This window comes from Vanrija albida (assembly GCF_041260175.1).
Source record: "Vanrija albida strain AlHP1 chromosome Unknown contig_3, whole genome shotgun sequence".
Lineage (NCBI taxonomy): Eukaryota > Fungi > Basidiomycota > Tremellomycetes > Trichosporonales > Trichosporonaceae > Vanrija > Vanrija albida.
This window is the reverse complement of record NW_027191422.1, coordinates 130,282-156,959: the sequence shown is the minus strand read 5'-3', so window position 1 is coordinate 156,959 and position 26,678 is coordinate 130,282. Positions and strand designations below refer to the sequence as shown.

Genomic DNA, 26,678 nt, shown 5'->3' with positions numbered 1-26,678 from the left:
GGGAATACAGCAGCATGCCTCGATGCAGGAAACTGATAGAGTTGGCTGGTGCCTTTCATGCGGGGTGGTCATGTGGGCAGGGGGGGCTAGTGCCGTAAGTGGGTGCGGGGTAGTTTAGTCGACTTACTCGGCGACTGGACGTCGTGCTTGAGTCGACGACGGCGCGAGGCCGGCGCGCCCACATGCGGCGCGTCTCGCGCCACCACGCTGACCGACCGAGCGAGCGAGCAGGCGGCGCGAGACAGATCTCGCCGTGTGGTGCTGCCTGCCCCAGAACTTTGGGCTCGTGGTGGGCTAGTGTTTGTGTTGGAGAAGCCGAAGGCGCGTACCCCCGCATTTCGCTGCCCAACCGGGCAGGGCCAGCGACACCTGTCTCACCTGCCTCCCGAATGCAACGCCGAGCAGAGGCACCAGCGATGCTTAATCGCCAGGGCGACGAGGCCGAGTACTATCTCGCTTGGGTTGCGCGCGCCAGCAGAATGTGGCAGGCACCTCGGCCATGGCGCTGCCCAACCCACAGCGCCTGCTGCTCATAAAGCAGGCCAGCCAGGCATCAATGCGGCCCCCCCTTGTCCGCCCCTCGACAAAATGAAGCTCTCCATCCTCCTTGCAGCCGCCATCGCAAGCACAGCCAACGCCGGCTGGGTCTCGTACGACTGGGGACGGCCAGTCACCGAGGCGGGGTGGTTCGGCCCCAACCCGCCGCCCGGAGCCAAGACGGTGGCCGCGTACCCTCCCCCCGTCGAGTCCAAGCCGCCCGTGCTCGCCGTGAGCGCGCCCCCAGCGTCCTCCGCCGCCCCGGCGCCGACGAGCCAGCCGCCGGCCTCGGCCGCGCCATCGTCGGCCGCGCCGTCGCCCAAGCCCTCGGCCCCGCCCGTCGACCCCAATATCCCGCACTCGAGCAACGGCACCATTCCTGAGTGAGTGTGGCATTAGCGGGTTGGGGGAGAGAAGCTGACGCCCCCGCTCGCAGCCTGAGCAAGCTCACGACCTGCGCACTCCAGTGTGTGCTCGACGGCATCCCGGCAGCCGGGTGCCACAGCCCGCTCGACGACGCGTGCATGTGCTACGGCGACAACTTCCTCAACATTGTCACAAAGTGCATCACGGCAAAGTGCAAGCCCGAGGAGGCCCTCCCCGCCCTCGACCTCGGCATCAAGCTCTGCCCCAAGCTCCCGCTGCCCAACCTCAGCACGCTCGACATCTGCGCCGGCAAGTGCATCGTGTCCCAGCTCGGCCCGGCCGGGTGCAAGGGCCCGCTTGATTTCGGCTGCATCTGCTCGGCAGGGTACATTGACAAGGTGTCGCCCTGCCTCCTGAACGCATGCGACAACGACAAGGTGACGGCCGCGCTCAACTACCTCCCCAACATCTGCCCCAGCCTCCCACTGCCCGACCTCAAGCCGCTGCAGACGTGCGCGAGGGACTGTGTCATCAACACGATCAAGGGCGAGGGCTGCAACAGCCCGCTCAACACCGGCTGCATCTGCACCGAGCCTTTCACCAACAAGGCAACCCAGTGCATCTTTGGCGCGTGCCCCTCGAGCGCTGTCCCCGCCGTGCTCAAGCTCGAGACAAACCTGTGCCCCAACCTCCGCCTGCCCAACCTCGACGGCCTGACTCCCTGCGCCGTCGACTGTGTCGTCAAGGGCATCCAGAGCCAGAAGTGCGCCGGCCCGCTCGACAACAACTGTATCTGCTCGCTCGCCTTCCCCCTCAACGTCGCCGGGTGCATCATCGGCAAGTGCGGCTTTGGCGACCTCGGACCGGCCATCAACCTCCAGTTCGGCCAGTGCAAGCCCGGAGGCCTGCTGTCGGCCAAGTGCCAGGCGTCGGGCATCTTCAAGCTCCTCCAGCCCGCATGCTGGTTCAGCGGCTTCAAGAACAACGCCGTTGTTCAGAGGCGCGGTACCCCCGACGCCATGGTCATGCGCCACCTCTTTGAGCAGGCCAGGCGCGGTCAGATCGCCGGTCTGTAGAGCGAGCAAAGTACTGGTGCCCGCCTCTCCCCACGTCTTGTTTCATAGGGCCAGTAAGAGTTACACAAATGCAATTGTTCACATGTCTTGCGCGTGTCGCGTGTCTTGCACGTCTAAGACTTCTCCACCGGCGCCTGGCGCTCCGTCCATCCCTGCCATGACTGGGGTGAGCGGGGCAACTGGGGGTGGCTCACCTCGTCGTAGAGCTGCGACTTGATGCCATCTCTGCGGAGCGAAAGCCAGAGGATGGCGGCAGACAGTCCGCCGCCACACGCTGCGCGTCAGCGAGCTCACGCAGCAACTCACAGTTGGTAACCGTCACGCTGCCGTCCTTGACGCCCGCGGCGCCCTCCGCTCCGAGCGCCTCGACGAGCTTGCCGTCGACGTCCTCGGGGCTAGGGAGTGCAGAGTACGTCCCGTCCTCGCCCTCGACCTTCCACTCCTCCCACGCGTCGCCCTTCCGGTCAACCCGGCGCAGGAGCTCCCTCCACGGCACGTTGGCCGAGTTCGCCATGTGCCCAGCGGCGAAGCGCGACCGGTCGCGCGCGTCGACCACGCGCGCCGAGGCGCTCGGGTGCTCTGCGAGGTCGAGCACGGCGGGGAAGGGCGCGACGAAGCCCGGCTGCAGCGTCGGGACGGGGTAGCTCGTGGGCTGGCGTCAGTCACGTCGCTCGCCGCACTCACCGTCGGCGGCGCGACCGGGCCAGTCTCGAGCGGGAACCCGGCATCCAGCGCGGCCGGCAGCCCGCCGTCGAGGATGGACACGCGCCTGTGCCCGAACGCCTGGCGTCAGCACCGTCGCTGCCAGCACGCACCAGGAAGGTGAAGACGGTGCGCGGGGCAGAGAAGCTCCCCTCCGAGTCGTACACGATGACCCAGGAGTCCTCCTCGATCCCCGCAGCGCTCGCGGCCGCTGCGAAACGCTCCGGGCTGGGGAACTGCAGTTTGAAGCGCTCGTCGGGCTCGGACACGTCCTTGAGCGACCAGAAGCGCGCGCCGGCCAGGTGCCGCGCGTAGAAATCGAGCTTGGGGTCGCGGTCGGCCGGGGTCGGCTGGAAGAGGAAGGTCGCGTCGAGGAGGACGACGGGGGCCTTGGGGGGCAGCGGGGGGAGGGACGCGGGGCTGATGACTAGTGGGGTTGCCATCGTTCGTGTGCTGGGCGCTTGGGGTCCGACGAAGTTGTCAACGAAGAGAGAGAGAGATAACGCAGAGCGATAAAGGTGCGATGGGATGACAAGCTTGCGCCGGCACCCGTCGTCGTTGTTGTTGCCGGAGCTGACCGACGCCGCCTGACGTGACGCAACTTGGCGTGCTCCGACCGCCCCCACGAGCCGCCACTTTAGCCACTCGACCATAGCGCATGGCGCGCGGCGTCGCTCGCGCTGTCGAGGGGCAGGCGAGGCAGAGGTATGCATGCTGCTTGCGCCGGGCAGAGCCAATGCCTCGGGCCCCACAGCGCCAGACGGCATCCTCCACCGACGCGCCTGCTCTTGCTTTTGGCTCGACGCCACCGCCAGCTACGGAGTATATGACACAAGCTCAAGCTCAGTGCCCGGACTGTGTCCACACAGGCGTGATCCGTGGGCCATGGCCATGCCTGTGCTTCGCGGCGACATGCGGTACGCATGTCATGAGTACAGTGTCCAACGCCTCGGCCACTGACAAAGGCTGGGCTCTTGATTCGCTTTCTTTGAGCGGTCCCGGCCAGCGCCAAGACTGTGCCCGAGCAGAGCCTTTGATCGACCGTGCGGGCTATACACAAGGGGAGGCGACCTCGTATGGTTCGGGAAGGTGGCAGTGTCCACACGCTCTGGGCCATCATCCCGATGATGGCCGGCGTCAGTCAACACACGAACAGCGTCATGACGGGAAGCCGAGGGCGCGGCCCAGAGCGCAGGCCGAGAGCACACCGCACACAGATCCATCCCCCAGCCCACAAGCCGAATCAAGTGCATCAAGCGTACAGCGCGCGTGAATAGCGGTGTGAATGTCCATCAAGCCCGTGGCTTAGAGCACGGCAAGGACGCCGGCAACGGCGGCGAGCACGCCAGCAGCGGGGGCGAGGAGGGCGCCGGCCGAGCTGCCGGCCTTGGCGCTCTGCGACGCGGCGGCCGAGGCGGCCGACGACGCAGCGGTAGAGTTGGCCGTCGTCGACGGCTTGGGCGCGACCGTCGAGCTCACGCCCGGGGGCAGGGGCACCGAGCTGGGCGTCACGACCTGGCCCGTGAAGGTCGCGGGGTGGCCGCCGTCGATGCACTGCTGCGCGAGGTGCTGCTGCGCGAGGTTGAGCAGGTCGATCTGGGTCACGGTGACGCCGGTGGGCGGGCCCTCGATCTGCGTGCAGTTGATGCAGCTGATGAGCTCGAGAGCGATCGTGCCCTGGTGGGTTAGCAGTGGCCAGGGTTTAACGCATCGATGTCGCCGGCCCGCCGCCCCCCCATAGTCGCGTCGCCCGCTCCCTCGGAGGTAGCCTCCGCCCCCCACTCAGTGTAGCTCGCCGAGCATCTTGCCCGCCGACAACCTCGCGTCCGCGACGGAGCGCGGTGAACGCGCCCGGCGCTAGCAAGACATCTCGACACCACCCGCCCTCCCCCGTTCCCCGTCCCCGGTCGCCAGACACCGCGCCGCCGCCCCTACACTCACGTTGCACGCCTGCGCACAGCCCTGGGCGTTCGAGTTGCCGGGGCAGTTCTCAAAGATGTTCTTGTAGGTCGCACACGGGCCGTCACACGAGGCCGGGATGGCGTTGATGGCCGCCTCGTAGTCCGAGGCGTTCTGCGCGGCAGCGACTGCGGGTCAGTGGGGCGCACGCGTAGCCGTGCTTACCAGACGCGACAGCGAGGGCGAGGAGCGACTTGACGAGCATTGTGGTGGGTTGGGGAGTGTGCAATGTCAAGGTGTCGCTGCCCTTTGTTGACTTCTTGGCGGGCTGCGGCGGCGATCGGCGCGCGCTGCCTGGCTGAACTCATTCCGACAATCGACTACATTAGCTCGCTCTCATTTCTCCGCAAGCGAACGAGCTGCATGACGCTCTGCGCTCTGCTCTTCTCTCTCTCCTTCTGCTCTACTGCATGCATGCATAGAAAAAGTACGAGTCCCCTCCTGTTTCGACAGGAGAGGCAAAAAGGGGCCTTCGGGATGGTGCAGGCCTGTCCATTAGGCGCGGCCCAATTGCGCGCCTGCAGTTTTCGTTGCACTTGTCTCAAGCAATGGGACGCGACCTTCTCTGCTCTTCACAACCAGTGGCTAAGCCGACTGGCGTCTACCCCTACACTGTCACTCGCCCATGTGTAGTACGTCATGTCGCTGTTGTTCAGCTGGCGTATCATGTCACCGGTGGCTGTGGCGCCGGCGGTATGACCGCTACTTGAACGACTCCGATGGGCGTACTACACGGAGGCGAGTGACGGCGTAGAAGTAAGCATAGGTCATCGTAGCCTGGGGCATCGGCTCTTCCTGTCGCAGGACCTGATCATAATGCTAGAGGCTTGAGTCGTTGAGGACGAGCGCGACATGTCCCATACACAGTCTGGCCTCGGGGCAATCGCGTCTTTCCGTAGCGGAAGGTGTACCTCCGGAGCCGTGCTGGCTGCTGCTCATGCACCAACTTGTCCTCGAGGTCAGTTGGTCAGTTGGTCAGTCACTTTGACGAAGAATCGGCAAAGGTTAGTGTCCCACGCCAGCCCGCCCAATCCCCCGCATTCGCATAAATTCATCCATGCAAGGCCTGTCGTGGTGCCAAAGATCCTCGTGATATGGGTTTGAGTATGAAGTTGTGTTGCTGCTGATCCCCTCGTGCCGCGCGCCTACAAGTTGTTGAGCTTGCCAAGCACGTCGGCCTTCTCCTTCTCCTGCTGCTGCTTTATTCTTGGGGCGAGCTTGTCGAGCGTGGCGTGGATCGAGTCGCGCTGCGGCGAGTCGATCGGGAGGAGGACGAGCAGGGCCGACAGGTCGCGCTGGGCGGCAGCGAGGGCGTTCCACGTGCCGATGCGCTCGTTGGCGGCGGCTCGTCGCTGCAGCGCCTTGATGTAGGTTGGGTCGTAGGTCAGCGCCTTTGTGCAAGCGTCGACCGTCTCCTTGTCCTTCTTCTGCGCGGCGTACACAGCGCCGAGGTTGCCGTAGATTGCGCGCTGGGCGTCGCGGATGGCCAGGTCAGCCGTCACGCGCTCGTAGCCGGCGGCCTCGTCGGCCTCGATCTGCTCGGCCTCGTCGTCCGAGATCTCGCGGAAGCGGTCACCCCCGGCGAGCTCGTCGAGCGAGGGAGGAGGCAAGTGCTTGGGCGCGGCGGGGAGGTAGGAGAGCGCCTTGAGGTAGTCGTCGCGGGCAGCGTCGAGCTTTGGTGGCCGGGACGTGTAGAGTTTGTTGCCCGCGTCCTTGAGCTGGGTCGCGGCTTCGAGGAGGGTCTGTAGTTGGTTAGAAGGCGTTCAAACTGCCAGGCACTGGAACTCACGTAGAGCTCCTCGACGGTAAACTGCGAGCCGTCGCCGAGGTCCTTGAGGTCGAGCTTTGCGAGCCTCGACTCGAGCGACTCAGGCTCGGGCTCGAGGTCTGCGGCGTCGGGAGTCGGAGCGGGCGTCGGGGAGGTTTCCCTCGCCTTGCCCTTGGAGCTGGACGCCTGCTCTGGCTTGGAGTCGCGCGAATCCTTGTCTGCGGACGCTGATCCGGGCTCAGTCGTCGGCGGGGTGGGGAACGTCGGCTCCTCGACGACAGTGGGCTCGTCGACGTCCATCGGGGCGCCTCGGTCGTCCTGCTCGGCCGTCGCAAAGCTTGCTGGGGTGGAGGCCGCGGTCGCTGCGCCGGACTCTGGTGGCGTGGGGACGACCGGCGTGCTGGGGGTGAAGGGTGGCTTGGAGTCGCTAGCTGCGGATGCCATTGTGGCTGGTGTTGTGGAAGAGGATGTAGAGTGTGTGGATGGGGTCACGATGGTGATTGAAAAGGTGGGTTAAAAGTCGAGGTTGGGGATGACGACGACTGGTGCTAGTGCAACCGAGGTAACGAGGTTACGGGGAGTGGGTTGATGTGGGTGTGCGCGGTAGCTGTGAGATGTGGTGTAGCTGCCTGTGATGCGTTCTAGAGCTCTATTGTGCGTGTTGAGCGTGAGTGCGTAGTCGAGAGCGAGATGGATGAAGAGTGCCAGCAAAGTAGGAGCGGGCTGTCGACGGAGACGGTACGCGGAAACGAGCAATGGCCTGTCGTGACAGCTTTAAGCCACCATTTGGGGCGATTCCTAATGGACTGTGACGTCAGCAATAGGAGACCCTAGTCAGGGCATTAGAAACGGGTGCTAATCGAGTTACTAGTGACTTCTACAGTGAGCCAGGGCGACCGAGAACGCCGTGCGCCGATTCCACGGCGCCCACACCCCGATATCGGAGTGCTCTCTACTTTGTGGTCGTGTTCCGACCCTAGGTGCTGCTCTTTGACCTCTTTTGCATGCATTTGCAGCGCGTCGAGCGAGCCGCGTCGTGGGAAGAGGAAGGTGCTGGCAAGTTCTGGGGTTCAAGCTGATCACGTGATGCTTTGGAGACTACGACGGATGAAGTGCTGCAGGGTGGAAACGCGCCAGAAGCAGCAGCAGAGGCACAAGCACACACTGATCGGCGTCGGGTTTGGCTTCTGGGCCGCAGGTGAAACGCGTCAACAGTCGACGCGACGCACAGACATGAGGAAAGATCGGCGACAGTGAGGGATCGACAGATCGGCGCGGTGTCGCACCGCCGGAGGCGGCCACGTGGATACCACGCGCCGCGGAGATTGCCGGCTCGCCGTCGCCACTCATTCAGAAGTTGACGCATTCCGAGATACGCAAACAGCCACCTCCACGCCCCCAGATCTTCCCACTACCCATCTCACAATGGCAGCAGAGACAGCACCCCAGCAGCACACGGACCGGCGCTCCATCCCACAGCAGCTCGGCGGCATGGCGCGCGCACTCGCCTGGCGCGTGACGGGCAACAACGTGTCCAACTATGACCCGGCGAAGATTCCGGACCACGACGAGCCGGCGTCGCCGACGGCTGCGGCGAGCGCGGGCCCGCAGGCGTTTGCGCGGGTGCGCGAGTTTGTCAAGGACGACAGGGGGATCAACAACGATGATCGACGAGCGCTGCTGAAGAAGGTGAGTGGGCGGGGAGGGGGAGACGGGGTGGATGGGGGAGGGGAGGGAAGCGGGGGCAGGGTGGCCGGGGACGGGGTGGGAAGGGGGCCTAGTATCGCTCGCGAAGCAGGGCGGGTGGGCGAGCGACGTTCCTTGCGAGACATTCTCGAGGGCACGCGAGTGCATCTCCAGGCGCAGCGAGCGGCCGGCGCTGGGGCGTTCAATCCAGCCTCGCTGACGCCAACTCCCAGCTCGATGGCCAGAAGCTCCGCCTCACGTGGCAGCTCGGCTCGCTCGAGAGCGAGATCATCAAGGCGTTCGGGCCAGAGTACTCGCTCGAGGAGACGCTGTGGGTGCTCGAGGGATTGTTGAAGGAGAAGAAGGTATCGCGGGAGGGCGATTGAGCGTGCAGCGCCCACTCTGAGCCCGAGCAAGCTACGTGCCACCGCGCCCCCCGCCCGCATAGACGACCGACTGAGCATACCCGCCGCGCATACCGTACAATGCAAGCGTCATCGCCGCCACATGCCAGTCGGCACCGACCCCGCGTTATCTGATCTCCCAGATGGCGAGCAATGAAGATTGTGGCACGGCGCGTGCGCATTACGAAACCGCACACACCACACGGCTCGTGCAGTGTTTCGCGTTTGGTATTGACGTTTGGTTTTCCGGGTACGTCTGGCCCGATAAGAGCGGCCTTGATCGGGGCCGCGCGGGGAGGGCGTGTTGCCGACGGGCTCGCCCCGAGATTGACTGCTCTTCGACGACTGCCGCCCTCGCCACCCTTCACACCACCACACCCATACCCCGGCAAATCCGTTCGACACAATCTGCATCGGATACCAAATCGAAATAAACCAAAAGCGCGCACCGGGACTCTCTAGCCTCTAGGTGTAAGCTCTAGCTCTAGCTCTAGCCGGCGGCGTGGGCAGGGACAGTGGTGGTCTGGTCGGGTCGTGGGTCGTCGGGCGTAAGGACAGTGGCGACAACAGGGTACAGGGGGTGGGTGGTACAAGGCATTGGAGTGTGTGGCTTAGACACCGATAGCAGCGACTGGGGGTGTGAGTTCAGCAGGCTCGGCAAGCTCGGCGTAAGCCGCCCACTCACGCTGCTCGGTCGTGACAGTCGTCGTGCCCTTGCCAAACGGCCGGGTCACCTCGTGCGTGTTGCGCTCTGCGCGCGGGGCGAGGAGCGCCTTCCACCCGGGCTTGCCGTCGGCGTACACGGCCTCGGCGGCGGGCGGGATCCAGAGCGCCGTCATGGCGAGCAGGCCGAGCGTGGCGCCGACGCGGCTGCGGGGGAGGGCGGTGGGGACGGTGCGGGGCATAGCGAGCGGAGCGAGCTGAAGCGGGTGGCGAGGACGAGGGCAGTGGTACAGACAAGCGAGCAGACGAGCAGACGAGACAGGGGGCAGCACGCTGGCCACCCGAGCTACATAAGTACATCCACGCTCGCGAGTCCCTCGCCAAGCCACAGTTCGAAAAAGAAAAACAGCTCAGGAGCACCCGGATTCGAATTAGCCAAAGTGGGGCCAGCCGGGAGATGGCCCTCGCGGGCTCCTGCGAGCTCGTCACCCCGGGCGGGCCCTGTGCATGCATGGCTTCTGATTTCGATGCGTGCCCCGCGTGCCGCTTGCTGCCAGCAGCGTGCAGCACGGCCGGGAGAGGGATTTGGCAGCTCACCCCTCAGGGGCCACTATTTCGAACATTTCTTGTCCAGTCCTCCCTCTGCTCCGATGCCACCTCTGCCGCCTTGGCCCACGCGAGCCGCCCGCCCAAGTGCCGCCGGTAAGGTCGCCTGCGGGCGCCGTCTTGGCCGGCCGGGTCGGTCTACTGCGACGCGGATGGGTGAGACTCCGCTCGTGGCGATACGAGCCAGCTACACCGCCGCGTGCTCGCCGACGTCGACGGCCTCGATGCCACCCGCTGGGGAAGGCCTCGATGCCACCCCTGGGGAACCGGCGCTCGCGTCGCGCGTTACGACTGCGGTAGCGCCGGCGACTGCTGCTGCCTGCCTGGCGCACTTTCCGCCGTGCTGACTAGGCCTCCTCGTCGTCGGACGTCTTACTAATCACCGTGTCGGCTGCGGTATAAGAGGTGTCCTCTGGCAGCGTATCGTGGCCAGCTCACAGCCTAACCGCGCCGCAATGACCTTCACCCTCGTCGCCACCTTCCGCGCCGTCGACGCCGCCGCTGCCGAGCGCATCCAGGAGCGTGAGTGCGAGCTGGTAGCCCTCTCCTCCCCCGCTCCCCTCGCTGACAGCTCCCAGTCATCCGCAACGTGCGCGACCTCGCGCTCAGCCCCGACGAGCCCGGCACCTCGGTGTACATCCCCACGCGTAGCCAGGCCGACAGCCTCGACTTTTTGGTGTACGAGGAGTACGCGGACAAGGCCGCGCTTGCGGGTGAGTGCGTCGCGTGGCAGCGGCATGGGCTGCATCCGAGGCGCGGGGCTTGCCCCGGGACGAGCTCGGCGCCGCCCCTGCCCCCGGCCTGCCCGAGATGAGCGGCGCCATGACGCCGAGGCGTCTTCCGCGACTCTCAGGGCCCGACCGACCGCGCCGCCACGCCACGCGGGCTGGCACGCGGGCTGACACCCACCACAGCACACATGGCCTCGGCGCAGTTCCAGGCGCTCGCAGCTGAGGCGGACGCGCTGTTCGTCGGCGGCAAGGCGGGGCTCAAGCTCGAGTACTATGACAGGTTCTAGCATGCATGCGTGGTGCGGCGTGATAGTCCGAGACTGGCCGGCCGGCTGGCGCCTGCTGATCGCCGTGGCGGATGGGCTCTTGGCCTGTCGATCTTCTCGTCATCCAGCCCCATCCATGTTGGCCCTCCTCTCGTCGTCCACTGTCCTGGTATCCTCCGCCCCTCCTCGTCGCCGTATGCACGCCCCAGCCCCCTCCATGCCCACGTTCGCTCCTAGAATTGATTGCATGTCGTCACCCCCCTCCCTGGCAGGCACGAACCAGCACTCCGCTGGTGCGCCTACGGGAGCGGGAGACGAGGCGGGCGGTCGGTGGGGGGGTGTCGGTCGGCACACCACGTCGACCCGGTTTCTGGTTGCTGGAACCGCTGCATAAAACACCGCTGCTGCGTTATCGTTCTTGACTTGACTACTCTATCGATACCCCCACCATGTCCATGAGTGAGTGCTGCTTGGGCGGGGACACGTCGCTGGCCCGCTCCACTCTGAGGGCGACCGCACTCCGTCGGCAGTGTTGCGGCATGCGCTACCACCGAGTGGGCTGCGAGCACGAGGTGCTGCGGGGCGTCGTCGCTGGGGCGACTGGCGCCGGCCCAGCGCCGGGGCTGTCGCCGTCGCCGTCGACGTGACGAGCCCCGAGCGCCGGGCTCTGCTCCCCCGTAGCGCCGGGCTCTGCTCCCCCGTCGACCCCTTGCTCCACTCCGCTCCGCTCGCTGGCAGTCACCGCCGCATCATGATTGCGTGGCAGGGGTCAGCGTGACGAATAAGGGGTCCTCACTGTCCGGCGGAACCCACTCGTTCCGCCCCGCTGACACCCCAGAAATCTACTACTACGAGGCCGGCGCGTGGTCCCAAGCCCTCGAGCTCGCCATCGCCGAGACGGGCTACGACGAGGACGAGGTCGAGTGGGAGCGCGTCAACCTGCGCTCCGGGGCCAACTTTGACCCCAAGTACCTCAAGCTCAACCCGCTCGGCCTGATCCCCATCTGCGAGGTCGACGGCAAGATTGTGCGCGACAGCGTCAACGTCGCCAAGGAGATCCTCTCGCGCGCTCCCGGCGGCGCTGGGGAGCTCTCGCCCGCGCACGCCAAGCTCATCGAGGAGGTGGGTCGCGTCTGTCGATGCAGCTAACGCCCAGGTCCACGACGCATCCCGCGACCCCAAGCTCTTCGGCCTGTACCCCTTCGACGCGGCCGACCGCGAGGAGAAGGCGGGCGGCGAGGTCTTCCAGTTCATCAAGGGGCGCCAGACCGCGCTGGAGAAGTACCCCGCCGAGGCGCCCGAGCTCGCCGAGTTCTACAAGGGCAAGCTGGCGGACAACACGGTGCTGTACGACTTCTACCAGGGCAAGCTGGACGCCGCGGGCGAGGAGAAGGTCTTTGACGAGGGCAAGGCCGTGTGGGCGAGCGCCGGCGAGCTGGTGCATGGCCCGCTGACTGCCGCGCTCAAGAACGCGTCGCCCTTCCTCGCTGGCGACAAGCCCGGCGAGGCAGACTACCACGTCATCGTGTGGCTCGCGCGCGCCATCTCGCTCTCGGGCACCGAGCAGGGCCAGCCGGCCAGCGTCGGCCTGCCAAACCTCCACAAGCGCATCGGCGGCCCCGAGATCGACGACGCCGTGGCCAAGTACTGGGAAACATGGCGCACGCGCGACTCGTTCACCGAGAACGAGGTGTGGTAGTTGTAGGCATGCAGCTGTGGCATATGGGGAGGGGCAAGGCGGTGGTGTATCGCCGCCGTTGTGGAATGTGTCGGGGTGTCCCCTCGTCATCGTCGTTGTTGTCACCCGCCTGCATTTAGTCGTCACTCACACCACCATGGGCCTCGTCGTGGTCGTCCAGCTACGTGCAGTCAGCTACCACGCCGCAGACAGGGTACAGCACCGTGCGTAGGTGGCACTCTGCGTGTCCTCCAGAACCCCGCCAGTCTCCTCCCGCGCGCCTCACGCGGCTGACGCCCACCCCAGTCCTCTGCGGCATCCGGGACACCGCGCTCCTCAACGAGCCGGGAACGAGCATGTACCTCACCACGCGGGCGCGCACCGACCCGCTCGAGTTCCTCCTGTTCGAGGAGTATGTCGACGAGCTGGCGCTGACGCGTGAGTGTGCCGAAGGGCGGTGCTCACCCACGCCAGTGCACATGTCGTCGATGCAGTTCCAGGCGCTCAAGGAGGAGGCGGATGGGCTCTTCGTCGACGGCATCAAGGGGCTGCGGATCGCGTACTATGACCGGTTCTGACGGCAGGCGGCGGGTTCCGGGGGCACAGCGGCTCGACTTGCACAGCGGGGTGGCGCATCGATGTCTACAGGCTGCAGGAAGCCGTTGGCACCGATATTGCACAAGCTCCTGCCCCATCACCCCTTGATGTCTGCGACAGCCGCCTCCATGATCCCCTTGAGTCGGCGAGCATCGATGCTGTGGTCAAGCTGGCTGCGTTCTCGCGAGATTGGCCTCGACAGCGCACGTCATATCGAGACCTCCGAGCGTCTGTACTAGCCTAACCTGCATTCAGTCAGCATTCCTCGTCGTTATCATCGTCGTCCAAGTGTCGAGATATGATGAGCAAAAGCAGAACATTGCCTGACTTGCTGTTCTGGGCCCGGCTTTGAACGGACTTTCCGTCGCTCGTTCATGAATGCCCCCCCTCTCGTGGCCATCTCATGCCTCGTTCTTTGCTACATCTCGTGACAAATCACCCTGCACGCACGCAGGTGCGTTCCTGGGTACTCTTGAACCTTAACTGCCTGCTTATCTATCAGCGCGCGAGGCCCACGGGCGTACACGGCATGGCCGAACGACACGGGCGAGACGACGAACCCTCGGACGCCGAGGCATCCTCGCAGCCGCCAGAGAAGAAACAGCGCCAGGCGCGGCGCGCGCTCAGCTGCACAGAGTGCAAGCGACGCAAGACAAAGGTGAGTCGCATCACAGGGTGCTTCTCACGCCAGTGCTCTGCCCTCGGCAAGACGCCGTGTGACGCCTGCGCGCGCCGCGGCCGGCCCGCCGAGTGCGTCTGGATCGATGCCGAAGCGCACAACGGGTACGTCCACCACACGGGCATGCATTCACCCCAGCCCGGCATACGCGCTCACCACCGACGTCGACCAGCTGCGCCGGCAGGTCGACGAGCTCAAGGAGCTGCTGCAGGTGCAGATTAACACGACGGCTGCCGTGCTAGCGCGGACTGGGCCCGAGGTGGCGCATGTCTCAGTTGCCCCACCAGCGACAAATAGCACGCCGAGCAGCGGCCAACCCCGTGCGTCGCGCCCGGCGTCGGCGACGCCCAACGACACGAGCGAGCGCCGAGCTACCGGCTCACGCCTGCCCCGGAGCGCGGTCGAGTCGACGCTCAAGGGGCTCGAGGCGAGCGTGGTCGGCACGATGCCGGGCACGCGGTTTGTCGGCCCCGGCTCGGTGGTTCGGGCTGCGGGACAGCGCAAGGGCGACGACGCGCCGTCGCGGGGCACGCCGCTCGAGCGCGCGTACGCCCTCCTCCCGCACGTCGACCTCGGCCGCGCGCTCGTGGACGAGTACTTCCGCGGCCCGCTGAACCAGGCCTGGCCTGTGAGTGGAGGCGGGCGTGGCGCCGGGCTGACGGCAGATCGTGGAGGAGGTGACTTTCCGCCAGCTGTTCGTAGAGTACATGGGCTTCAAGACGCTCCAGGGGACCATGGCGGAGATGTCGTGGCTCGCAGTGTATCTCATGGTGTGTGGGCGGTCCGGTTGCTTCCCCTCACACCGCAGATGCTCGCTTTGACGACCAAGATGAACCACAACATGCGCAACTTCTCCCACCACGACCCCCAAGACCTCCCCCTGGCGCTGTACTTTGGCGCGATGGAGTGCCTCGACGCCGCAGACTACCTCACCGTACCGCAGATCCGGCATATCCAAGTCGTGATGATGTCGGTGACTTTCCACGTCGTGCGTTCGGGTGTCAGAAGCTCGCTCACACCCTCAGCACTTTGCCGACGTCAACGCGCAGGGCAACATCGCGCTGCGTAACGTCGATGCCGCGACGAGTACCTGCCTGTGGCTCGATCTCGACCTTCTCGGCGATGACCCGGCGGGACTCCCGTCTGATGACGCTGCGCTGGTTGGACTTTCGCCGCCGCAAGCGCTCGAGCTCGTCAAGCGGCTGGTACACTACGTCGCGTTTGCCGACGGGACGTTCACAAAGCGCCAAGGGCTGTGGCGGTTCTGCAATCGTACGTCAGTGCCCGAATGCTGGTTTCCTAACCCCGCAGGCCTCAAGACCCCACCACCGGGCAACTTTGTCGATCTGTGGCAGATGGGCGATGAGCGCCCGCTAGACGAGCTGACGAGCGCGACACTGCCGAGGGTGGGTGGATGCCAGCCAGTCAAAGCTCACACAGCAGCTTGGTAGCATGTTCGCCAGCACCATCGCGACCTACTACCGCCCCGAGGGCTTCACGTACGAGACAATGCTGGCCTACGACCAGGCCCTCCGACGTGTCCTTGACCAAATCCCCACCACGAAAGGTCCGCTGTCATCATACTGCAAGTTCATGGAGCGGGCCTAGCTAACCCCAGGGATGATGCATATGCTCAGCTGCAGTATCCACAACCGCATCCTGCGCCTTCACCGACCATACATGTACCCGAGGGATACAGATCTGATCGAGGTGCTCGACGCCCAAGCGAGTGCCCGCGCCGCTGTCCACAGCTCGCGCCGGATCATCGAGCTTCAACTCATCTTCAACGACAATCCCCGCCTGCGACCAAGGTATGCCTGCGAACTCAATGCAGATGCTAACACTACAACAGATTTGTGCACATGTGGATCCTTGGCGCCGTGCTCGTCCTCGCGATCGACTACGTGACGGGCTCGCTGGAAAGCAGGGCCGGCCTGCTCCAGTCTCTCGAGATCTTCAACCAGCCGAACCTCACGCCCGCTGACGTTCCGCACGAGACGAGCGTCGGCCAGCGCGATATTATGAGGCAGTGCGCGCGGGCAGTCGACGCGCTGCTCGCCGTGGGCGATGAGCGGACCGCGCGCGGCCTGCGGCCGACGGACGAGGGTGGCCTGGCGGGGTTCTTTGACAGTGTGGCGGGACGGATAGGTGCGTCCAGTCGAGGTTGATGCCAGCTCACAGTTCAGCCGCTACCGAGGAGCAGACGGCCGTCAACGTCCTCCCGCACGACGTGCTCGCGGCGCTCTTTCCCGACCTCTCCGACTTTGACTTTTCGTTCCTTGCCGCCCCAGGTCCCCAGTAGCCGGGAGCTTGCGATGCCAGCACCCCTAGATGCCGTCCTGCCTAGTCGCGGGCCTCTTTCTCGACCTGCTCCTCAACGGAGCCGGCGTCAGAGAACGAGTCGCCGTCGCTGTCGTCCACCCGCTTGTTTCTCCACGCTCTCTCGGCAACGCGGTATCCAACGAACCCGACGAGCGCGATGGACGAGACGATGAACAGGAAGGTGCCGGGCTTGAGGTGGTACAGCCGCTGTCCAGCGAGGTGATGGGTGTCGGCGCCGTGCGGGGACCAGTACTCGTCGGCTTCGGTCGGCCCCTCGTCTTCAGGACGTTTCCAGGGCAGCTTGGCGTCAGCCATGCCGGAAACGTGGGTCGAAAGCTGGCGATTCATGCGACGTACGCTCAGGAGCACGGTGGGGCCAGCGAGCTGGTCCCACATGAGGAGGACGATGAGCTGGACGATCCAGCGGCGCATCGGCGTCTGGCGGCGGTAGAGGGCATATCCTATTCCGAGCCACGCAGCAACTATCTGCGCCGCGAGGCCAAGGAGGAACACGGCGCGGAAGAACTCGGCGAGGATGGGTTCATCGCTGAAGATGAAGGAGCCGATCTTGGCCAGCACGGTGAAGAGCACGGCGGTGAGCGAGGCGCTGGAGAGGCGCTCCATAGTCGAGCGGAGTCGCCGCGGCCGGGCTGGGGAGCTGGGCGGGCTCGCGGCCGAGTCGAAGGACGACAGCGCGAGGAGGGGGAGGCGGGCTGCGAACATGGCGGGGGGTTGGCGGCGTTGTGGGTACGAGTCGGAGTCGCAGTGACAGCGAAGACGACGAGCCGCCAGTCGAGGACGATACTTAAGAGGAGGATGCAAAGACCCCCATCGCTTCTGTGCTCTTGAGAACTCAGTGCCGAGCGGGACAGCCCGGCACTCGTCGGCCTGGCTACGGTGGTCCGTTTCTTGACGACGGCGACGGCGGCGAGGCACAAACACGCCGGGAGGCTGGGAAGGCGTCGTCGGCGTGCGGGTGTGCGTCAGAGTCGTCACGTGTAAGTGCCTCGACAGCAGTTGAGGCCACCTCCGGCCCCTCCGGCTTCCTGGAAGGGCAATGTAGCCCGTCATGCATGGTTGGGCTGGGCCTGGCCATGGGGTAGGAATACTTGGGATGTTTGTGTCGCCAGTGCCTACTTGCTCGTCGGTAGGGCTTGCCAGTTTGTCGCTCAGCGGTAGTTGTGAGGTGAGCGAGGAGCCAGCCGCAGGTGGTGGCTCCCACGGCGACCCCTGGCGTCGGGCCTGGAGACTGTGCTTTATGCCGGCACCTCCGGCTCACTCATTGAGGATTGGGGGTAGCCGAGTCGTGTCGGTCAAGGTTAAAGCTTGTTGACACTCGGAGCGGAAGTGACAGCACGACGATCGTCGAGCGGGCCACTCTCCAGCCCCGGCGGTGCCTCCGCCTGCCACCACGCTGCGAGTTGCGAGTGAGCAAACAAACAATGGGCGGAGCTGCACCGGGGATGCACTGGACCCGGCGCACAGTCCTTATCACGCCATGTCGCCCCCCACCGCCACGCACCGACCGCCCGAGCCACGAGGCAGGCCCAACCGAATGCGAATCGGAGTGCGGGGTGTGCGCCTCGCGCCTCGACGCCTCGCCCGATCCACCAGTCGGAAACCGGACATTAACCCGACGCCTGCCTGCCTGCTCGCCCTCGCCGGAGCTACGGCCGCGAGATTGCGCGATAGCGCGCATCTCTTCCGCTCCGTGCCGTGAGCTCCGGGCCGCGGCTTGTGGGCTCCTGGGGAGCCAGTCGCAAAGCGCGCTTTCGCGCGCCCAGAGCTATTCTCGTCGTCTATTCGTTTATCGGCGCGAGATCCGGAGGTCCGCTTCAGCCCCGGCACTGATCTCTTAAAAGTCTGATGGCGGCGTCGTGCACCCACCACTATCTATCATGACGGAGAAGCACAGCAGTGCCCCGGAGCCGGGTGCGGTGGAAGCCGTACGCCTCGCCTCTCGCTCACCACTGACCCCCAGACCCCCGCCTACACGCCCGTCCTGGCCCGCACCTTCGGCCAGCTCGAGTCGTGGGCCGCGTCCTTCTGCGCCATGAATTTCATCGGCGTGACGCGCATGCTACTGTTCGTCGGGCTGGCGTGCGGCGGCCCGCCGGCCGTGTTCACGAGCTGCGTGGTGACCATCTTCGGGGTGAGCGTCACTGCGGCGGTGTTGGCTGAGGTGTGCTCGGCGCTTCCGGTGAGTCGCGCCCACAACAGGCTGCTCACGCAAGCTCAACGGCTCGATCTACGTCTGGGCGTCTGAGGCCGCCGGGCGGAGGTACGGCCGCCTGGCGGGCTTCGTCGTCGGCTGGTGGGCGTCAACGGCGTGGATCTCGTTCGTGGCGTCCAACTCGCAGGCGCCGGCGCAGTACCTCCTCTCCCTGAGCGTCATCTTCGACGAGGCCGTCCCCGGCGGCTTCAGCCCCGCGTCGCAGGCGTACCGCGGCGTCCTGTTCGCCGTGTCGCTCGCGTGCATGTGGGTGGCCATCGGGCTCAACTACCTCCCGCCCCGGTTCTTCAAGTGGACGTTTCGGTTCACCGTCGGGCTGCTGTTCCTCGACCTGCTGCTGTCCATCACTTGGCTGCCGGTCGGCGTGAGCCGCACGTACGGCTTCCGCTCGGCCTCCGAGGTCTTCACCAAGACGTCGAACGCGACCGGCTTCGGGTTTGGGTGGGCGTGGGCGCTCTCCTTCTTTTAGTACGTGTGGCTCTGGGCTCGCTGACGCCCAGCGGGGGGTACACGACCTGCGGGTACGACGCCGCGGGCCATGTGTCCGAGGAGACCAAGGCCGCGTCGACGACGTCGGCCCGCGGCATCTTCTACTCGGCGCTCAGCTCGAGCGTGCTCACGCTCATCTCGACCGTCGTGTGGCTCTTCTGCATCCCGCCCATCGACCAGTTCTACGCCTACACCGCGCCGCAGCGTAAGTCCTGGCTTCGACCCCGCTGACCCCAGCCTTTGTGCAGGTGTGGAACGACTCGATCGGGCGCGGCGGCGCAGTGTTCATGACCGTGCTCGCGGTCCTCGGCGCCATCATGTCCACGAGCTGCGCCGTCACCGCGTCCTCGCGCCTCATCTTCGCCGTCGCGCGCGACGGCATCCTGCCCGGCTCGAAGTGGATCGCGACCCCCAACGCGGCCGGCGTGCCGACCAACGCCGTGACCGTCATCGCGGGCCTCTCCACGGCGCTGCTGCTCGTCTCCATCGGCTCACAGGTGGCCTTCACCTCGCTGCTGAGCGCCGCGGCTGTCGGTAAGTACGAGCCAGTGGCACGGCTGACGCCAGGCTCCATCTCGGCGTACGCGCTCATCGCGGCCTGCCGCTTCGCCGTCACGCCGAACGAGTTCAAGCACACCAAGTGGAGCCTCGGGCGCTGGGGCCCGGCGTTCTACGTCCTCGCGTTTGCGTGGAACCTCTTCCTCCTCTGTGTGAGTGCGCCGGAAGTCACAAAAGACGACTGCTCACGCCGCCAGGTCCTCTACTCGCCCCTCGGGTACCCCTTCACTGCGAAGAGCTTCAACTTTGCCATTGTCATCATGGCTGGCGTGTCCGTCTTTGGCATCATCTCGTGGTGGCTCGTGCCCGAGGACAGGTGGCTGCGGCCGGCGCTCATCGACGCGATGCGCAAGGTTGCGTTCGCCGAGGAGGAGGTGGGCGTGAAGCGCGAGAGCGATAGGGTGAAGGCGTAGGCTTTGGTACGCATCGGAGCACATGCATCAGTACAGCAACCAGTACCTGAGTCGCCACGTAGTGCAGGCATGTTAGGCAGCTACCTTGTGCTTCCAGGGAGATTCGGTGCTTGCCACCTCGTCTGCCCCATCCAAGTAACCAGGTGTCAGCTGTCGATCTCTGCCACCCCAACACGGACACTTCTCAACGCCGCATCGACGAGGACACAGCCGATCCCAGCGGCCAAAGTATCCGTGTGCCCCACCGCGCATCCCGCTCGCCGGATCCTCGTCCTCGCCGTCGCCCCCGTCCCCGCCCCCGAAGCTGCCAAGAACAGTGCGGCGGGTGACGAGTGCAGCCAGCTTCCCAACCTTGGCCGCGGGAATGGGATGGCTCTCGGAGCCGCCGGCAGACCGACAACGTGACCTTGTGAAGACGCCGGGCACAAGGTTTCACGACGGCGTCGGCCGTCCCGAGCCCGCTGCGGTGCGCTCCACAGGGCTGAGACGACGACGACGCCGACAGCGGTGCAGTGTTCGCCTGCTCGTACTGCGCCGAGCTGGCGGCCCGGCGGCTCCCCCGCATGCCCCACGCCAAGAAACCTGGGCGATGAGTACGACGACGGCCGGGCAAATCGCGGAATGCGGGGCGTGGTCCTCGAGGCGTGGCAGTGGCGAGGACGGACAGACCCGCAGGCGTCGCCCGCATTCCGCGAGCAGCTGATCGTGATAAGCATCGTCTTGGCCGCTCGCTCGTCGCCTCGGGCAAATCAGTGTCGTGTGATCCGAGTCGCCCGCCACAGCGAGCGCTTCGGGATGCGGTGTTGGACAGCACATAAGAGGGCGAGGTTGATGCGGGATTCGCCACCATCGTAAAGTCTACACCATGCTCGCTACCCTCCTCATCGCCCTCGCCACCACGGCCGCCGCGACGCCGCTCAAGCGCGCGACGCACACGTCCGTCATCCACCCCGCCGGCCGCACCGACCTGTGCATCCAGACCACGTCGCAGTACTACGGCAGCAGCGTGTCTCTTGCCATGTGGGTTGTTCCTCGTCCAGCGACTGACCTCGCAGCCAGCCGTGCAAGCCCTGCTCCGAGAAGCCGATCCGCTTCGAGTTCAACGACGGCCCGACGCGCGTCAAGCTCGAGGGGTACAACTACTGCCTTGTCTCGGGCGTCGACGACAATGGCGGCGGGTACAACCAGGCGAACGGGAATGTCGCGCGGCTCGGCATCTGCCCCCAGGAGCCTTGGGTCGTGGGGTACGAGTGGAGCTTCCACGACGGCGTGTTCCAGCAGCTCGGGACGAGTGGGCGCAGAGTGAGGGACGAGCTGACAGCCAGGCTTCGAGCCCGCGGCGCTGGCGAGCCTCGACCAGTGCCTCGACAACAAGGACGGCGCGTTCGGCACTGTGCAGACCTGGCGCTGCTACGACGGCAACCAGAACCAGCAGTGGCGTGCGGATGTTTAGGGGGTGCGGGTCGCTGGAAAGCCAGAGGACAGGACAGTTACTGTAGTATAGTAGGACAATTGCTCCGATGCAGACGATGCTGAGCAGCGCCAAGCTGCGTCCCGAGTCGTCGCTGGGCCGATCGACATGGCGGCTGCGCCGCCACCGCCGTGGCGCGATCAGTGAGGTCAGAGATAAGATGGACGTGGCTGCTTGGCGCCGAGCGGAGCAAAGTGTCAGTACGGCCGTAGCGGACACGATGTAGCTGGCGACGAGCACGCACGCACACGACGACGCAGCGCCGCACATGCACCACTTGGTCGTGTGCACGCGCTTGCTCGACGCCGTTTCGTTATTGCACAGTGATATTGATGTTGATATCTGCCTCGGCAAACCACTGGCGCTCGCGCGATGTCGTGCTCGGTCTCGGCCTCGGCTTCCGACAACACGGACACAGGGGCAGTAGGGGCGGTCGACGTCGGCGTCGTGGCGGCAGGGGAAAATTACCGATGCGGCGTGGGGGGTGGACGGCTGCGCGTCGGTACACCGAAAGCAGCTCGGAGGTGCGTGCTCGGTGCTGCGTGCTCGGTGCTGCGTGCTCGGCGCTGCTCGGTGCTTGTGGCCGCAGGCAAACCTTGTCGGGCCGCCGTTGCAGCTCGAGCACGCAACGGGCGGATAGCACAGTCAACACACTGCTGATCGACCGTTCCTGGCGCGTCGCGGAATGCCGTCAGCCTCCTCGTGCTAGGTTGCTAGGCACATGCCTTGCTACTATGCATGTCACGGCCGCCGCGGTCAGCAGCAGAGGCAGCAGGCATAGGTCGCAGTAATTTGGCAGACGGGGATTGCAAACAGAGCACAGCCCAAGGTGTCGTCTCACCACGCTCCTGAGGCCGAATTGGGAACAGCGGCAACAAGCCGAGGCAGAGAGACAGAGGTAAACAGGCACAGTCACTCAGGTCTCACAACATCTTGCGGTGCATCCGGCCGCTGCTCTTGTGCCAGTCGCCGATGGGGTGAGGTGCTGGCCCCAGGGACTGGGCAAAGAGCCGGACCTGGCCCAGGAGAGTCACATGCCCACCCAACAAGCGCGCTCCTCCCCCTCTTCCCCCCCGTCTCTGTTTCCTTCGACCGCATGCTGCGTGGCCATTCTGGTCGCGCTGTCGCGCTGCCGCCTTTAGCGAGATGACGCCATTTGTTATATTTTTTTGAACCAGGCAGCAGTGTCAATCAGGTGGCTCGCTGTCTCTCCAGCCCACCTCGACCACTCGGCCGTCACTGGCGTGATCGCAACCAGCTGATAATAAAGCAAACAGCGGCCTCTTGCTCTTTCACCACCACCCACCATGGCAGAACCACGCGAGGAGTACTACCACCCCGGGGCGGCGGACGCCGAGCGCGCCGCCGCCGCCAGCGCCGACAAGAAGGAGACCGACGAGGGCGCGTACACTGTCGACTCGGCCAGCGACTTTAGCGCGAACGAGAAGCGCGACCTGCAAAAGGGGCTGAGCCAGCGCCATCTGTCGATGATTGCGCTTGCTGGTGAGTGCGGCGTTGGGTGATGCGAGGACGCCTAGCGACGGTGATAGCGCTCGCCGCACGGCGTTGGCGGGCAGCGATAAGCAGCTTGCCCGTGCCGTCGGTGATACGGATCCTCCGCCCACCCTCCCCAACCGCACACGACCACTAACCCTCTCCCCAGGCTCGATCGGCACCGGCCTCTTCCTCTCGCTCGGCGGCTCGATCGCGACCGGCGGCCCGCTCGGCTCGCTCCTCGCCTACTTCTTCATCGGCCTCATCGTCTGCGCCGTCCAGTTCGCGCTCGGTGAAGTGACGGCCCTCATACCCGTCACTGGTTCATTCGTGCGCCACGCCGAGGTGTTTGCGGACCCGGCGCTGGGCTTCGCGCTCGGCTGGAACATTGTGTACGGCAACTGGTTGTCGGTCCCGTCCGAAATCATCGCCATCTGCGTGCTCATCCAGTTCTGGCGGTCAGACCTCAACTCGGCCATCTGGATCATGGTCTTCATCGTCATCACGGCCGCTGTCGCCTTCTCCAAGATCCGCTACTTTGGCGAGATCGAGTTCGGCTTTGCCATCCTCAAGATTATCTTGATCGTCGGCCTCATCATCTTCGGCCTCATCACCGCCTGCGGCGGCGTCCACGGCGTCGAGCGCGTCGGCTTCCGCTATTGGAAGAATCCCGGCCCCTTCGTCCCGTACATTGCTGACGGGGCCTGGGGCCGCTTCCTCGGCTTCTGGGCCGTGCTCATCAACGCCATCTTCTCCTTCTCCGGCGCAGAGTCGGTCGCCATGGCCGCCGCCGAGACGCGCAACCCCCGCCAGGCGATCCCCAAGGCCGTCAAGCGTGTGTTCGCGCGTATCACCATCTTCTACGTCCTCTCCGTCCTCATCGTCGGCATGCTCGTCCGCTCCGACGACCCCAGGCTCCAGGGCTCTTCGGACACGGCGGCCACCTCGCCATTTGTCCTCGCCGCCGAGGCGGCAGGCATCAAGGCCATCCCGTCCATTATCAACGCTGTCGTCATCACCTCGGCTTGGTCGTCCGGTAACCAGGCCCTGCTGTCCGGATCCCGTGTCCTCTACGGTCTCGCCGTCAAGCGCCATGCCCCGCGCGTCCTGCTCCGCACCACGTCGTGGGGTGTCCCGTACGTCTCGGTCGCCACGTTCATCGCCTTCTCCTTCCTCGCCTTCATGACAATGTCAGAGAACGCCATCACCGTCTTCTACTGGTTCATGAACCTCGTCGGCTGCGGTGTCCTCATCTCGTGGTCGGCCATCCTCTTCAACCACCTTCGCCTCCACGCCGCGCTCCGCAAGCAGGGCATCAGCCCCACCCGCCTGCCGTGGCACAACACGTGGACCCCCTACGCCTCTGCCGTCGGACTCTTCTTCACCATCCTCCTCCTCCTCACCAACGGCTTTGCAGTCTTCACAAAGGGCAACTGGTCGGCCTCGGGCTTCATCACCTCGTACCTCGACATTGGTCTCGTCGCCGCCGCCTTCACCATCTGGAAGCTTATCAAGCGCACAAAGTGGGTCCGCCTCGAGGACATTCCCCTCGAGGGCATCCTGCGCGAGATTGAGCGCAACCCCGAGGAGCCCGACTACCAGGCCAAGGGCGTCATCAGGCTCATCTCGTGGCTCTGGGACTAGGCGGGGTTTGTACACTACTTTCTTCTTTAATGGATATTCTTCAGACACAGGTGATGCCGGCGGGCACCGGGGGCGACACTGACCTGCTTGATTGCTCCATCCCGCTCTATCAAAACAGGCCCCAGCGCTTCTTGGGCGGCGGCGCCTCCTGTGCCGCCAGCCATGCTGTGTTCTCGGCCGCCATCCGCGCCTGCAGCTCCATAAACCTGCGCTCGACCTGGCGTCAGCCAGCCCAGCCCAGCCTCGGCCTCACCTGATCCGGCGTGAGGAACCCACGCCCGCCGTCGAGATGCGTGTCCGTGTCCGCCTTGCCGTCGTACGTGCCCCCACTGAGGCCGAGGACGACCGCCGCCGCCTCGGCCTTGCGCAGCAGCCACTCGCCGCGGAGCAGGCCGTCGCGCCACGGCAGGGCCGCGTACCCGACGTACGCGCCGAGCAGGGCGCCGGCGAAGCACGCGTTCGTGTCGGCGTCGCCTCCTTCCAGGACGAGCGCGGTGATGAGCGGCTCGAATAGCGTTGCGCGCGCGTGCAGCGGCGTGGGGGAGCTCGCGACCGCGCTGAGCGCCTGGCGCAGGAGACACAGGCCGGAGCCGAGCGCCTTGAGGACGTAGCCTATCCCGCCTTGGTCGAGCTCGAGCTCGGCGAGCGTCGAGGCGTGCGCGTGGCGTTTGAACTGGCGTCAGTGGGTCAACGTCGGGTGTGTTTACCCACCTCGTCAACGTCGAGGCCCGGGTCGGCGGCGCTGAACGGCCCCTCGGCCCGCAGGATGGGGAGCACGCGGTCGGTGTACTCCGCTATCGCGGTGTCCACCATCGCGTCGACATCAGCCACGGTGCCCACCTCGCCGCGGAGCAGCCCGCGGACGAGCGCCGTGCCAAGCATGCACGCGACCACGCAGCGGGGGTCGACGTGCGTGATGGCGCTGAAGCGGGCCGCGGTCTCGAACGTCTCAGCTTGGGAGCAGTAGACGCACAGCACGCCGAGGGGGTGCGTGCGCATGAGCGAGCCGTTGGCCGCGGCCTGGTGCCCGCTCTTCACCCAGTGCGCGTGCGCCGTGGCGACCGGGGCGGCGAGGTAGCCCTCCCTGCGGACGATGGCGCCGACCGTCGCGCCGAGCCCGAGCGGGGGCGTGTCGAGCGCCCGCAGACCCATCAGCACCCAGGTGTGCAGGCGCCTCGCGAGGTCGCGCGGGTCGAGTGCCCCGCTGTGCAGGAACGAGAGGAGGACGAGCAGGGCGTGGTCCGTGTCGTCGGTCCACTCGCCTGGGGCGTGCTTGAGCCGGTGCATGTCGCGCGCGAAGGGCGTCGGGTTCGGCAGGAGGGAGAACGTGCGCGTGGGATACTCTGCGTCGATGCGCTTCTTGGGTAGGAACTCGGTGTACAGGCCCACGGCGTCGCCGAGCGCGCTGCCGACCAGCACGCCGACGGCGCGGTCGTGCAGCGTTGCGCGGGCGGCTGCGAGGAGCGCAGATGGGTCGAGGGGCACGTCGTCTGGGGCTGAGGGAGTGCTCATTGGGCCTGGGGGGTCAGTTGGAGATGAGTTGAGAAGAAGAGGCGTGGGTTGATGGATCTCGTGGTGAAGGCAGTGCGCGAGATCTGTGTGCGGAGCCCCGTTGTTGTCGATCTTGGCAGTGAGCAGAGCACCTCGGCCACCTCGCGCTCGGAGCCTATGCATACAATGCGACGTCGTGCTTCAAGCACGTCTGCTGGACGCCTGGTCCACTATGATGCAGATGCCACGGGTGAGGGACGACGCGACACCGCCCACCCATCGTCACAATCGCGGTAGAGTGGTAACGGAGTGCTCAGCCTCAGCTTGCGCGGGCTCGCGGCAGCAACGAGGCAGCTTCCGAGCATGAACTTGAATGCCACGAAGAGCAGGCAGGCGACACCGCTGCGGGGTTAGTCTGGTCGACGCTGCTCACGACTCACGCTCGCAGGTCCCGGCCCCGCATCGCTGGTACCCTGTTGCTGAAGTCGCTCATGCTCGAGCACCAGATGACGATGCCGAGCGCCTTTGTTTCCCTCTCGTTGATGAGGCCAGCGATCATGTACGACAGACTGAAGTCGCGCCAGCCGATCATGGTCACGAGGTCGGGGATGGTTTGGTCGTCTGGAGGGAGCTCGAGGCCGAGCAAGACGCGCGCAACCTCGCCCGGCCCGATGGTGGCCCACAAGGAAACGGCGAGGTGCAGGACCCCCACGGCGCCAGCGACGAGCGTGAGTGTTGATCTTGAGAGCATGGTGAAGTGGAGAGAGGATCATTGAGCTCGTTGTCTCGTCGAGGTAAAACAACTCGGAGGGGTGGTGCACGTCCGGAACGTTGCCAGGGGAACC

The 26,678-nt window shown here is 65.6% G+C and overlaps 16 protein-coding genes across 16 annotated transcripts; 10 read left to right on the top strand and 6 right to left on the bottom strand.

Annotated features, from left to right (window-relative positions):
- Window positions 1–588: 588 nt before the first annotated feature.
- On the top strand, window positions 589–1,979 carry Q8F55_003342 (uncharacterized protein; the record flags this gene model as incomplete). Its single annotated transcript, XM_069351886.1, has 2 exons — window positions 589–920; window positions 974–1,979. 2 exons carry the CDS (start codon window positions 589–591, stop codon window positions 1,977–1,979), a joined length of 1,338 nt encoding a protein of 445 aa, XP_069209304.1.
- A 113-nt stretch (window positions 1,980–2,092) lies between these two features.
- Window positions 2,093–3,124, bottom strand: Q8F55_003341 (uncharacterized protein; the record flags this gene model as incomplete). Its single annotated transcript, XM_069351885.1, has 4 exons — window positions 2,093–2,253; window positions 2,286–2,631; window positions 2,664–2,762; window positions 2,795–3,124. 4 exons carry the CDS (start codon window positions 3,122–3,124, stop codon window positions 2,093–2,095), a joined length of 936 nt encoding a protein of 311 aa, XP_069209303.1.
- An 862-nt stretch (window positions 3,125–3,986) lies between these two features.
- Window positions 3,987–4,845, bottom strand: Q8F55_003340 (uncharacterized protein; the record flags this gene model as incomplete). The annotated part of the gene is made up of 3 exons (XM_069351884.1): window positions 3,987–4,358; window positions 4,623–4,768; window positions 4,806–4,845. 3 exons carry the CDS (start codon window positions 4,843–4,845, stop codon window positions 3,987–3,989), a joined length of 558 nt encoding a protein of 185 aa, XP_069209302.1.
- A 940-nt stretch (window positions 4,846–5,785) lies between these two features.
- On the bottom strand, window positions 5,786–6,852 carry Q8F55_003339 (uncharacterized protein; the record flags this gene model as incomplete). Its single annotated transcript, XM_069351883.1, has 2 exons — window positions 5,786–6,382; window positions 6,430–6,852. The coding sequence occupies 2 exons, from the start codon at window positions 6,850–6,852 to the stop codon at window positions 5,786–5,788; spliced, it is 1,020 nt and encodes a 339-aa protein (XP_069209301.1).
- A 981-nt stretch (window positions 6,853–7,833) lies between these two features.
- Window positions 7,834–8,480, top strand: Q8F55_003338 (uncharacterized protein; the record flags this gene model as incomplete). Its single annotated transcript, XM_069351882.1, has 2 exons — window positions 7,834–8,097; window positions 8,328–8,480. The coding sequence occupies 2 exons, from the start codon at window positions 7,834–7,836 to the stop codon at window positions 8,478–8,480; spliced, it is 417 nt and encodes a 138-aa protein (XP_069209300.1).
- Window positions 8,481–9,109: 629 nt separating this feature from the next.
- On the bottom strand, window positions 9,110–9,403 carry Q8F55_003337 (uncharacterized protein; the record flags this gene model as incomplete). The annotated part of the gene is made up of 2 exons (XM_069351881.1): window positions 9,110–9,129; window positions 9,184–9,403. 2 exons carry the CDS (start codon window positions 9,401–9,403, stop codon window positions 9,110–9,112), a joined length of 240 nt encoding a protein of 79 aa, XP_069209299.1.
- An 819-nt stretch (window positions 9,404–10,222) lies between these two features.
- Q8F55_003336 (uncharacterized protein) lies at window positions 10,223–10,785 on the top strand (the record flags this gene model as incomplete). Its single annotated transcript, XM_069351880.1, has 3 exons — window positions 10,223–10,289; window positions 10,346–10,480; window positions 10,682–10,785. 3 exons carry the CDS (start codon window positions 10,223–10,225, stop codon window positions 10,783–10,785), a joined length of 306 nt encoding a protein of 101 aa, XP_069209298.1.
- A 428-nt stretch (window positions 10,786–11,213) lies between these two features.
- Window positions 11,214–12,463, top strand: Q8F55_003335 (uncharacterized protein; the record flags this gene model as incomplete). Its single annotated transcript, XM_069351879.1, has 3 exons — window positions 11,214–11,223; window positions 11,603–11,886; window positions 11,921–12,463. The coding sequence occupies 3 exons, from the start codon at window positions 11,214–11,216 to the stop codon at window positions 12,461–12,463; spliced, it is 837 nt and encodes a 278-aa protein (XP_069209297.1).
- Window positions 12,464–12,599: 136 nt separating this feature from the next.
- On the top strand, window positions 12,600–13,020 carry Q8F55_003334 (uncharacterized protein; the record flags this gene model as incomplete). Its single annotated transcript, XM_069351878.1, has 3 exons — window positions 12,600–12,666; window positions 12,749–12,880; window positions 12,917–13,020. The coding sequence occupies 3 exons, from the start codon at window positions 12,600–12,602 to the stop codon at window positions 13,018–13,020; spliced, it is 303 nt and encodes a 100-aa protein (XP_069209296.1).
- Window positions 13,021–13,442: 422 nt separating this feature from the next.
- On the top strand, window positions 13,443–15,326 carry Q8F55_003333 (uncharacterized protein; the record flags this gene model as incomplete). The annotated part of the gene is made up of 9 exons (XM_069351877.1): window positions 13,443–13,493; window positions 13,542–13,697; window positions 13,731–13,822; window positions 13,857–14,346; window positions 14,384–14,488; window positions 14,527–14,706; window positions 14,744–14,990; window positions 15,030–15,124; window positions 15,162–15,326. 9 exons carry the CDS (start codon window positions 13,443–13,445, stop codon window positions 15,324–15,326), a joined length of 1,581 nt encoding a protein of 526 aa, XP_069209295.1.
- A 72-nt stretch (window positions 15,327–15,398) lies between these two features.
- On the top strand, window positions 15,399–16,020 carry Q8F55_003332 (uncharacterized protein; the record flags this gene model as incomplete). The annotated part of the gene is made up of 3 exons (XM_069351876.1): window positions 15,399–15,529; window positions 15,571–15,866; window positions 15,905–16,020. 3 exons carry the CDS (start codon window positions 15,399–15,401, stop codon window positions 16,018–16,020), a joined length of 543 nt encoding a protein of 180 aa, XP_069209294.1.
- Window positions 16,021–16,061: 41 nt separating this feature from the next.
- Window positions 16,062–16,763, bottom strand: Q8F55_003331 (uncharacterized protein; the record flags this gene model as incomplete). The annotated part of the gene is made up of 1 exon (XM_069351875.1): window positions 16,062–16,763. The coding sequence occupies one exon, from the start codon at window positions 16,761–16,763 to the stop codon at window positions 16,062–16,064; it is 702 nt and encodes a 233-aa protein (XP_069209293.1).
- A 1,175-nt stretch (window positions 16,764–17,938) lies between these two features.
- On the top strand, window positions 17,939–19,733 carry Q8F55_003330 (uncharacterized protein; the record flags this gene model as incomplete). Its single annotated transcript, XM_069351874.1, has 7 exons — window positions 17,939–17,986; window positions 18,022–18,240; window positions 18,275–18,741; window positions 18,774–18,967; window positions 19,000–19,296; window positions 19,330–19,472; window positions 19,518–19,733. The coding sequence occupies 7 exons, from the start codon at window positions 17,939–17,941 to the stop codon at window positions 19,731–19,733; spliced, it is 1,584 nt and encodes a 527-aa protein (XP_069209292.1).
- Window positions 19,734–20,598: 865 nt separating this feature from the next.
- Q8F55_003329 (uncharacterized protein) lies at window positions 20,599–21,186 on the top strand (the record flags this gene model as incomplete). Its single annotated transcript, XM_069351873.1, has 3 exons — window positions 20,599–20,753; window positions 20,789–21,024; window positions 21,059–21,186. The coding sequence occupies 3 exons, from the start codon at window positions 20,599–20,601 to the stop codon at window positions 21,184–21,186; spliced, it is 519 nt and encodes a 172-aa protein (XP_069209291.1).
- Window positions 21,187–22,511: 1,325 nt separating this feature from the next.
- Window positions 22,512–24,342, top strand: Q8F55_003328 (uncharacterized protein; the record flags this gene model as incomplete). The annotated part of the gene is made up of 2 exons (XM_069351872.1): window positions 22,512–22,707; window positions 22,868–24,342. The coding sequence occupies 2 exons, from the start codon at window positions 22,512–22,514 to the stop codon at window positions 24,340–24,342; spliced, it is 1,671 nt and encodes a 556-aa protein (XP_069209290.1).
- Window positions 24,343–24,451: 109 nt separating this feature from the next.
- Window positions 24,452–26,584, bottom strand: Q8F55_003327 (uncharacterized protein; the record flags this gene model as incomplete). The annotated part of the gene is made up of 5 exons (XM_069351871.1): window positions 24,452–24,553; window positions 24,596–25,015; window positions 25,054–25,859; window positions 26,120–26,235; window positions 26,274–26,584. The coding sequence occupies 5 exons, from the start codon at window positions 26,582–26,584 to the stop codon at window positions 24,452–24,454; spliced, it is 1,755 nt and encodes a 584-aa protein (XP_069209289.1).
- Between the last annotated feature and the right edge of the window lie 94 nt (window positions 26,585–26,678).